This window comes from Anastrepha ludens, chromosome 2, assembly GCF_028408465.1.
Source record: "Anastrepha ludens isolate Willacy chromosome 2, idAnaLude1.1, whole genome shotgun sequence".
NCBI lineage: Eukaryota > Metazoa > Arthropoda > Insecta > Diptera > Tephritidae > Anastrepha > Anastrepha ludens.
Window position 1 is genome coordinate 97,422,116 of NC_071498.1, and position 12,062 is coordinate 97,434,177.

At 34.2% G+C, this 12,062-nt stretch overlaps 1 protein-coding gene across 1 annotated transcript; it reads right to left on the bottom strand.

Moving 5' to 3' along the window:
• Positions 1-2,546: 2,546 nt before the first annotated feature.
• LOC128871554 (uncharacterized) lies at positions 2,547-7,703 on the bottom strand. The gene is made up of 4 exons (XM_054113404.1): positions 7,661-7,703; positions 7,123-7,462; positions 4,446-4,764; positions 2,547-3,875 (listed from the first exon to the last, which is right to left on the bottom strand). The coding sequence occupies exons 1-4, from the start codon at positions 7,701-7,703 to the stop codon at positions 2,661-2,663; spliced, it is 1,917 nt and encodes a 638-aa protein (XP_053969379.1). The 3' UTR covers positions 2,547-2,660.
• Between the last annotated feature and the right edge of the window lie 4,359 nt (positions 7,704-12,062).

The window sequence follows — 12,062 nt, forward strand, 5'->3', positions numbered from 1 at the left end:
CCGAGTTTTATATTTATTTATTTGTTTTATTTCATTGACAATTTTAGCAATTTTCCTTTCGTCGTCGTGAGTAAATTGCCAGGAGGGTCCCCCCGTAGGTGGTGAATCGCTGAGCAATATACTCCGAGTTTCACATTTATTTATCGCAGTAGTGCAGTTATAAGTAATATTTTCTTTTATTTAATTCACAAATTTTAGCAGTTCCCTTTCATCCTCGTAAGTAAATTGCCAGGAGGGTCCCCCCGTAGGTGGTGAATCGCTGAGCAATATACTTCGAGTTTTATATTTATTTTATAATTATTTTTTTTATTCGAAAGAGAAAGAAACCTACTTTCACCAAGCATTCACCCTTCACTGCACCTCACAAAATTATCGTCGCACTCCGCTCCATTTTGCCGGATATTCCCTTATTAAACAGGGGAATCCTTTGTGAAGCCCGCATTGCGGCTGTTATTTTGCACAAGTGCGGCTTCACATTGCGGAAGGGCATTTTCAAGTGTTCGTGATTTTTCGTTTTGCGCCGTGAATCGTCGAAGTTTTTTGTTTAACACTTAATTTGATTTAATTTGAATTTATTTCAATTCAGTTTTAATTTCCATTTAGTTATCTTCTATTATTGTTTAATTTTCACTCGAGTTGTTTTTTTTTATTTTTACCATAGTTTTAATTTTAGTTATATTTACTTTATTTGTTTAATTCTATTCAATTCTAATTTTAAATTTATATTCACTTTTTATTTCATATCATTATATTTTATTTTAGTTTATTTAACTTTAATTTCATTTTTTAATTTATCTGAACTTAATTTATTTTGTGTTAATTTACATTAAAAAATTTACTTTAGCTAGGATCCCAATTTTAGTTTCCTGTCTAATTTCAATTTGGTTTTAATTATAATTTGATTTATTTTATTTTATAAGATTTAATTTTATTTTCCATTTTATTTTATTTCATCATATTTTTTTTATAACACGGCGCACTCACTTTTTCAATTTCACTTTTTGCCACTTCCTTTACACCACAAGGATTCCTTTGCGGATCCTTTACACTACAAGGATTCCTTTGCGGAGATCCTTGTTAGGTACCCCATCTTTTGAAAAAAAGAGGGGTCCCTGCTCGGGCGCCAGTTAAGGTGCTCCCTTCAGGGAGCACCAAAAAATTAAAGTTGGGGGCCAACCACTTGGCCCCTTTTCCATACTTACTCCTATTTTGCAGCAAGTGAAAATACGTTGTGCTTTTCTTCAGTCCAGAACTAAGAGTGTCTTGACAATTTATTCTTATGCTTAAGCTAAGCTAATTCTTAATCTAACATATTGCTGACATAGCGGTTCACACGGTGCAGCGGCGGTTATATACTAACGCTGCTGCGCATGTGTCATCTGATACGCATTGCTAGCGTATTGCAGTCAGGTAGCTGCCTTAACTTGTATATAAAGAGTTTTCCAATAACAGGTGTTATCTATCGCTATCGAGAGATGATTGATTTTTTATGGCCGGAATTGGATGGTATTTATCTGAACGTTTATTTCCAAAAATACGGCGCTACCTGCCGTACAAGCAATGAAACCATTGATCTTTTACGGGAAAAGTTTCCGGACCGTGTTATTTCTCGAAGAGGTGATCACAATTGTCCACCGAGATCTTGTGATTTAACACCTTGTGACTTTTTTCTTTGGGGCCACGTGAAAGAGGAGGTCTACGCCAACAGCCCAGGGTCAATTCAAGACCTCGAAGATGGAATTCGTGAGCCTATCGTGAGCCTATAAAGGGTACTGTCCTGTAAGCGTGGTCGTGGTGGTCGTTTGCCTGATGTTATTTGACACTATTAACAGCATACCTTCCTCTTTAATGAACTAAACATCCGATCATTTATATTAAAAAATAGCAATTTTCTTTGAATATCAAAATAACACCTATTATTGGAAAACCCTTTATATATATGTGTCTTTAACTTCGTTGTCGTTAGGTAAAAAGTGGCATTGCGACTCTTCTTATTTCTACTGCTCTCGATATACTCGTATAAATAGCGGCAGCCAAGTGATATTTTTTCATTGGTGGAAGTTGTGAGTATAAAGACAATAATTTCCATGCAGCCAATTCATACTAAATGCAACAAAAAGTGGTGACTTCGTGATCTCGATTTCGTTTAAATTTTGTATATGCGCTAATTTCATGCTCAAATTGGCAGAAATGGAATTACAAAATTTTCAGAGATGTTATTGAGATTAAAAAAATCAGAAAATAGTAAAACATTTGAAAACAAATCCTTTCCGAACCTTCGATCGAGCTCATCCTTTGGCATCTAATACTATCGTTATTAGGGATGTCTGTTTTCTCAAAACCAGATTTGTTTAAACAATTTTTCACTGTCTGTGAACTCAATGTGAGTGAAAACTAAGCAGTTTTGAGACAATTTCTAGGTGCAAGTTGAATCCTGATTTAAAGCTTAATTTAGTTTAAGCGTCCAATCTTACAGAGTTAGCTTAAAAATTCGCCTTAGCTAAACTTACAGTGAAAAACTAGCTTAAGAAGCGCCTTTGACCCAACCCAAAAGTCAATCATTTCATGAAATCATAATCTGGTGTCCGGCGAAAGATCGTTGCCTCGATTTCTTTATTAGTCCATTCCACTAATGGGTGCTCAAATTACTAACTAATCTTTTAAGATTTCATATTTGCACAAATGCAAAATTTCTTCGCCTCTTTCGAATCGATGCAGTCGGCGGTGGTAGCATACGAATCCAGACGGGATATTTCTCCCACATTTGTAGTGATTGTATTTGAAGTCTTATCATAAACAGCTGTTGCTTGAAATTTTGGCTTCTTCGGATTCGCTTCGAAGGTTATTCTGTATGCTGATTGATTCGATAATTCATACATTTTGATTTCTACCTTCTTGAGGCTCTTTAACTCTAGAAGACTACACTTACTACTGATATTTATATCATCTAAATATTGATTAATTTCATCGATCACCAAAACAGTTACGTAGGTCGCAGTAGCGTCGGTGCTGGGTAAAACTTCGTATGGTATGCAAGTACACCAGTGTTCGGTGATACCAGAATCAATGCAGGAACGATTCTCTGGTATTTCATGAAGAATACTTAAACCCCTCACTGTGTCATTAAGGTAAGAGAATTCAATTTCTGGGTCGGACTCTTCGAGTACATGCTTCAGCGTCGCATATATATCATAGGGTGAAGTTAAACGGTGTTGATTTATTTCCAAAGCGTTCACGAAATCTGGATATTCATTTCGGTACCATGATGGTAATGATATAAACATCATCGGTAGTCGTTCTTCTAAGAATCCAGATTTTAATTTAAGCAATGAACCCCAGCGTATACCATGATCAGCGAAGAATATTACAATTGAACGTTCCAGTATGCCACCACTCTCCATTTTCGTGAGATATTCTAACATTTTCATATCCATTGTTGCTGTTGTACCAAAGGAGTTATGACTAAATGAATTTGCCCGGAATAGTCCGAACAGCGGATCTTCAGGAAAGGCATTCGCAAATTGTAATGCGTAATCAAAAATGTATTCGGCTTGATGTTTACGGCCTATGCAATATGCTAAGCCTGCCATCTTCTTCACTTTCATTTGCTTTGGAATTGCCATCATCATGGGCCGTAAATAATAATCCGTTGGTGGTTGCTGGAACCCTGTTTTTAGATAATTAAATGTGCTCATCCAGGATGTATCTTCGGCATATGCTGTTTTGTATCCAAACTGCTTAAAATTATTCCAAATTAAATTACAAATAGGTTTATTCAGACCACCTACAGATTCAGGTTTACATTTGTCTGTTGCTGTTGTTAGATTATATGATGTCATCAGAGCCATTAAATTTGGAAATGTGTTATCACCAACCTACTTGTAATAAAAACAAATGAAATAAATAGCAGGAAATTAATAAGAATATATATTAAAAGTGAGAAAGTTCTATAGGTATATAAAAATAATATAAAAAAAATAAAAAAAAATAATTTTTAACGCAACAAAAAAAATGTAATGCTTGTAAGTTAGGTTTAAATGAAGAAGGCTTAGTTAGAAGCACAATAGGCAGTCATTAATATTTTGAAAGTGGACCTTGCTATATTAGTGGGCAGACCACCCACCACATACCCTTAAACGAAAACCAAAAATGTTAGTCTAATAAGGTTTAGCGCTGATTTTTTACTAAAAACAATATGATTTTAAGTGATAGAAATGTTTATTTTGACCTTTACTTGCCTATTGTACTTATACATATGCTGCAGGTGTCTAGTTCACATGTGTCAAATATGACTGTTCGGTCGGATAAAAGCACATTCCAGTTTATGCTTATTGCAAGAAAACGCGAGCGTCGTTTTCCACCTGAACTGTGTGCAAAAGCAAGTCCAAGAGGGTAGACATTCTTAATATTTGATATAAAGTATATTATTCCAATCACAAACTTACTTTATTATATCCTTCCATTTCGAACCATCGGTTATTTTGCATGTATTTAAATGTCTCCGGCATGGTACGGCGTAAGTTTATACGCGAAACGCTATCAATGCCCAATAGCAATACACTGGGCTTCCTCTTCTTCAAGTGGGATGATGTGGGGGGTAAGTTGTTAGAGTTGTTTGAATTAAATTCTGGTTGTTGTATGAACGAAAACGCATCTTTTTGGACTATTTGCTCTTTATTGTTGTCCAAATAACATTCTGTTATTATATAGTCTATGTGCTGTGGTATCTTGAAATCCTGGTGAAATATACTGCAAGGAAGGAGGCTAAAATTATAAGAAATAATTAATGGTTATTTATCAAGTAGTAGATTTTTTTAAATATAACTAATTCTTCGTCTTAAGACCACGTTCGGTCTCTCTGGGTAAGGGTTGCGATTACCACATCTGCATATTCCGCTTAATGCACTGATATTAAAATTGTGAGACCAGATCCAGCTAATAGTTTTGAAGATGTGAACAAGATTTACTTCCAAGATACTAATGCTACATAAAAATTATACTCGCACTAGAGTCGTAAAAAAAATGAGAGACTGAAAGATGTGTCTGCGGCAAGCAGGCTTTAAAAATGTTTCAAAAAGTTCAATGGAAGATTTACAAAATATTAAGAAGCGGTGCGTGATATCCAAATGTCGAATTAGTATGAAGTAATTCTTAGAAATGGTTGTTCATGCGTGACTACCATTTGGAAGTGCGTAGGTTCTAATCTCCGTGCATGAAACACCAAAGCTCCGCGTATATTTCTGCCATAAAAATGCTTCTCATAACAAATATCTCTTGTGTTTGCTCAAGTAATATTAAACTAACAAGACTGAACGACCATCCACTTCAGTTATGCACGAATTGTGTGTATGTATTTATAAGAATAATAAAATTAAATTCTGTCTTTATTCAGTTCTGACTTCAAACCGTACAAAGCAGAGTCAGAAGATGTCTCCTCCGTCCTGAAGTAACATGTACAAATTTTGATTCTTTCAAGTTGCACTATTTTTATTCAAAATACGGCTCTTAACAATTATATGTGAAAAATTAAATAATTGAAATCCCCACCATGAACATGGCTGCAGGTAAAATTCGCCAAACAGTCGATTCATGAATGTCTAACTGTTGAGAACGTCGAAATATTGAGTCGATGTTGAAAGTTGTTGAGCAATTCTTTCCGCTACAGCAGCAATATTCTCAACAGAATGTCCAATTTTTTGTCTGCTAGTCCTTTTACTATCCTTGACACACCAAGTTTCTTTTTCACCAACCTTTGAATTATTGACATACATTTCAAAAAAATCATGAATTTTCAGACATGTTGTTCTCAAAGACAAACCATTTTCATAATAATTATTCAATTATTAAAGGTTTGCTCACTAGTGACATTTGATTTTTGACACTCCCTTACAAAAGGTTGTATTTAAAAATGTGAATAAAGTGGAACAAATTAAATCCATTTTGGTAAAAATGGTAGCAAAAAAGTATTTTCTTGCTTAAATGGAAACAAATTGCGAACGCTTTAAAAAATTAATTTTAATTAATATTTGAATGTAAATAACGGTACAAACAGAAGTTATAAGCGGAAATTGCGTCAAATATTAAAACAAGAAATTATTTCACTTAATCCAAGATTTTATTTTGTGAATTTATTATTAAATTTAAAAGCGATCGCGAAGTTGCGAAGCTTCGCCAATATGAAACTATTTTGTTAAAAATAAATAAGTAATTGGCACGTACAATTATGTTAGGTGTTTGGCCGAAATCCTTCTCCTATTTGAAGAGCTTGTCTTGATGTTGTTCCACAAATGGAAGGACCTACAATTTTAAGACGGTTCTGGCAGATGGTTTTTTATAAGTAGCTTTTTCATTCTGGTACTGTGCTCTGCTAAGCCTCCTCTGGACACTTCATTCATTCATGGTAAGGTGGGCTCTTTGGAAACAAGCTCCGTCAATCCTAACTTTTTATAATGAAGTATGCAATGCTATCGGTCGCGTCGGGACTATCCAATTACTCTCCCTGTCGTAATTCTCTGGGAAATGCTAGCAAAACATGAATTCCTTCTAAATCAACATATCACAAGAAATAAAGCTTTGTAAATTCTCCACTCATCGATCTTGGATTATGTGAAATAGTCTAGAGCTAGCAACCCAATGTCTTGCTAAGGGAGCCGATTTGTCAAGAGAGAACGAGAAAGCTGCTTACTGAGCAAACCTTTTATCATTGAATCATGATAATTATTAATAATTAAAAGATGATAAGAAAAAATGTAGTGTGTAGGAATTATTCACTACTGACAACTTGGTGTCACTTTTGAAAAACCCCTTACTTCAAGTCACCCAAAGGACAAAGCATCCCGAAATATTATATTTATTTAAAAAAATGACTGGAAAAATTGTTAAATTCAAGTCCTCTCTACTTAATACTGCGGTTTACTTACTTAAATTAGCATCATCGTTGCAAACTAAGAGTTTTTCCCACAATTTCAATAAATTACACAAATGCCCATGTATGAGCAACCAGATGGGCTTGTTAGTGTAGATATACCTGGCGGCATTGTACCTAGATACAATGTCCGAAAGATATTTTTTTATACAACACGTAATTAATAAAGTTAATTAGCAATACTTATTTATACTCACTTGTAAGCGTTGTCAGCCGATTCATCACTCCCTGCTCGAACAATTTGTCGATAACAACAACGAACATTTGTAACACTGGCATTTAGAACCTTTACCGCTCGTCCAATAGCCGGAAAATTCATATGTAAAAAGTATTGCCGTGCATTTAGCTGATAGTTGGTCGTAATGAATGCCTCATCATCAGTGCAATTTGTGTATTTATATTCTTTTGGGTTAAATATTTTCAGGGTTTCATTAGAGAACGGATCCACATATGGCACACGACATTGAGATGTATGTATAAAATATTTCGACGCTTCGACATCTTTTGCGATTTTTAAATGTGATTTGGTTTTTGTTGCTGTTGAGATATAAAGGTTTTTTGGGTCACTCTATTAAAACCATTGTAGTTTTGTACATACATATGCCTTGTAAGAACAATTGTTTAGATAGATTTTTAAAATATGCATTAGCAAATAAGTTTTAAATTATTAACATTTCGTCGAATGCCTCTTTGACGACTGCTGCTGCGCATCTACGAGTCATAAACTCAACTTACCGAGTACACTTCGTGACGAGATAACATTCCACGTTTTTTTCATAGACTTTCGAGTTTTTTGATTTTTGTCGAATTCTTTTTGGCTACATCTTCTTGCCAACCTGCTGTTATGGTTTGGGCCGATTTCTTGTATGTACACTAATATTAGAAGCATTTTCCACTCCTTATATGGTAGCATGATTGAATGTATTATCTCCAGACACGGCTTGCCATCTGTGATTTCTTTTCAATATTTTGGACCAGTACCCTAGTAGGAGCACCTCCGTGCTTTACTGCCCTTGTGGTATGTTATCAGAGACTTTTAGAACTAAATAATACATTTTAGTTTAATCGGACCGTTAAAAGATTAGCTGTTATGACATTGTTTCTGATTTTAGACGAGTCCACGTTAAGATTTAGCTCATCTCTAATTGTTTGGTGGTAAAAGAGAGATTTCTCGCGCCAAAGCCTTACTCTTCTTAGCACTTGACCTCGGAAAAGCTTCTTTGCGACCTGTCGTTTCGCGTTTTGGAATTCATTTCTTCCCATTAGCAATCATTTTCGTTGAAAAGCCAAGTGAATCCTGGATGAACTTTTAGGATTTCCCCCTTCGATTGCAATTTCTTAATGTGCTTTCATTTTTCACAAGTAAAATGTATAAGCCGACCGTATTTTTGAAAAAAAAAAATCGTACTAGTGCTTTGCCATCAATTATTGTTATAAAAAAAGTTGCATGACTGAAAGTATTAAAAAAATCTCAATTCCGCTGCCAATGTAAATGCCATGACTACTTCATTTACACAGCTATTTTTAGGCACAGACAAAATAACGGAAATTTTTGAACGTAGCAGCTAGATCATAAACGATCATGATTCAATTATAGAAGGTTAGGTAAATAAGTAGCTTTCTCGCTCCCTTATTTGAAAAGGTGTTGCTTATAAAAAAATACATGTTTCACAAAAAAACTTTTGAATAGTAGTAAAAACTAAACTTTTGGTGCAAATTATATGGGCGGCAACACTGTTTCCATTTTGACACATTGTTTAATCATATTCGTTGAAAACCGTTTATTTAATTGGAAACATTCGAGTAAGTATTGTATTAAAAACAAATTATTTTGCAAATTAATAATGTTTTTCATTATTTAGATCGATCATGTCCTGATTCTGGTTATAGTCGGTCGTTTGAAGCTGTCTCTGCTACAGGCAGCACTCGTTTGTGAATACTCATGCATGTAAATCTCGATCAGGCATTTGTAAAAATTCTTATTAAATCTTTTCCTTCATAGGTTGTTAGAACTGCAAATACAATCGCGGTCACCTAACATGTACCAGAGTTAGTAAATTATGTTAAAATATTCGTAAATATATTGTATTTAAGAGTTTTTATTTGCAGGAGTTCACAGGCGCGAGGTGTGTTGAAGAGCTAAGTGGTATAACTGTAGTGCTTTTTAGAAACGAAGGCAAAAATGCGTGTGTTTCTACCATTGTCATATCATATGTGGTTCTTCGGACAATTTCATGGATGACATTGAGCGTGCTGTGGTGATGGTGTAAATAACTTCAAGTGTTTGGCATGTGACGGTCGTTATGTGTCTGGTGCTGGTGCCACTGAAATCGATTTGGCTTCCGAACTGACTGTCTCCGCCGATACCATACCTGGTCTAGAACAGTAGGCTGTACGTAGATCTACGATCAAGTCCTTGCACTTTCCGTCTACATGGAACGTAAGTCGTAGTTATATATTTGAAGTTAACAATTTTTAAGACTTCTGGTTTGCAGGTTTTTGGTTTCTGCGCAAGTTCAATGTCCCTACATCTGCTCGAATCAGTGCAGCTTTCCAACACCCATACGAGCCACTTTCCGCAATTTTTCTCATTGCATTTGAATAACGGAAATTTCTGAATTATATTAGCAATATATGAAATATTTGTTTTAGACCATATGAATACATTTTCCCAACACTTACTAATATTAGGTCCATTAAGGTAAACAAACTTTAAACTATAAACTACTAAACTTGTATATAAAAAATATACTTGCAAATCTACATAAAAGCTTATTTTGTTTACTAGCACCATTTCCGTTTTAATGTAATGAAAATACTCCGTTAGAGACTCCATGTTTTTATTTTTTCTCGTTTCACATCTAACTAATATTTGTTTTACAACTACGAACTAACTTAAAACACATACTTAAGTTACAAAACATAGTTCTGCGTGCTCTTGTGTTTTTAGATAAACATCGAAAATATTCTAAATAAATATTAAATTTTTCTTTAAAAGAAAACAATATTTTTTTTGTTGTTTTGTTTTAATGTAGTTTAAATAACCAATATACTTAGTTTTTCTCTAATTACAGGACTAATTAACTACTTTACGTATTTTTTTTACTACCTTTAGGCAAGAAGGGGAAAACATTTTTCCTCTTTCTTCATCCTTCGTAAATACTGCCCGAAAAATAAAGGAGTGCCAAAGCGCCCTTGTCATTACTTACCTAACCTTCTATAATTAAATCATGCGTAGCAACTAAATAGATCATAAACGATTATATAAGTATATTCAGTGGTGCGATATTTAGGGTTACCTTCCGGCTCTGAAAGGTTTCATTAGCAGCTGTTGTTTAAGTTAAAAAATTAAAATATTTTTGTTATAAGCCACTTTTTTTCAACAGTGTGCTTATAAAGTGATTTCTAGAATCGATTGTGCAACGCCATATAAAAACATTATTTGAAAAAAACTAGCTTTATCTTTACACTGATATGCAACATGGCGCAAAATTAAACATCAAATTTTGTTTTTGAAACACTTGTTTACTAAATTAAAAGGAACATGATTTTAAATGATGGAAATCTTTATTTTGACCTTTAGGAAATCCATTGCTTGTTTGATGGTGTATAGTACTGCAGCTGTGTAGTTCACAAGTGTTATTGACGTAAGACACCATTTACAATACAAAAATTATACATCTTCCGACAGGGTGATTCATTTGCGCCGCTTTGTATCTTTAGATATATGTTTTTGCAGTTAATATGTTTCAATTAAAGCTTGTTTAAACACGTTTCATTTGATACCTATGCCAATCTTAATATTCAAGTGAAAATTGTGATTAGTTGCTATTTTGTAATAAAATTCAGGTGGCAACGATATAATTAAATTGTTCTTATAAGGTTTTTTCATAACTTTTGTTTTTTTTTAATACAAATAAGTAGCACCGTCCAGTTAAAATGACTGATAGGTTTTCCACCGGTATATAAAATGCTAAAATCGGGGTAGTAGTTTTTGAGTTATACTCTTTCGAATACATTTTTTATATTTGTATATATCGTGTATTAGCTGCAAGAGTGCCATAATCCAAACAAAATATTTCAGATATGCATTAAAAGGCATTTATTTAGTTCGGTATTTTAAGTTATGTGTATAAGTACGAGTATATTGGTTCTTTTACTCGTGTTAAGTGGCCTGATTGGTTTCAACTGAACTTTTGCACGCTTAATGATTAGATGGCTTATGATGTGTCCAATGTGACCAAATCGTTGGTACATTAAGTGCTAAATGTTGAATTATTCCAATTATCCAACTGAAATGGTTACCTTAGCAAATCACCTTCGGTACCACAATGGGCTGGTTGGAATATTTCTCGTCCTGTAAATCAAACTCTTCACTAAAAAACCATGTTTAGCCTGGTGTGGTATGGCCATAACAGAAATTATTTATATTGCACACCATTTTAAGTTTTGAAGTATTATTTAAATGCTAACCTAAATGCCGAAACTACTCATTGAACAAACGAAACGTTAATGAAAAAGTTATATAAAGAGTTTTCCAATAACAGGTGCTACATGTGAATGGATTGCGCTATCGAGAGATGATTAATGGTGTTTTATGGCTGGAATTGGATGGTATTGATCTGGACAACGTTTATTTTCAACAAGACAGAGCTACGTGCCACACAAGAAACGAAACCATTGATCTTTTACGGGAAAAGTTTCCGGACCGTTTTATTTCTCGAAGAGGTGAACACAATTGTCCACCGAGATCTTGTGATTTAACACCTTGTGACTTTTTTCATTTGGCCACGTGATAGAGAAGGTCTACGTCAACAGCCAAGGGTCGATTTAAGACCTCAAAGATGGAATTCGTGAGGCTATCGAGGACATAGGGCAGCCACTTTGTAATTCGGTTATGGAAAATTTCATGAAAAGGATATTGTCCTGTAAGCGTGGTCGTGGTGGTCATTTGCCTAATGCTATTTTCCAATATTAACAGCATACCTTCCTCTTTATAATGAACTAAACATCCGATCATTTATGTTAAAAATAGCAATTTTCTATGAATATCAAAATAACACCTCTTATTAGATAACCCTATAGTAAACTGATAGCTTTCAATTATCAATTATCGGCCTACATTTTTTTGGGGTTA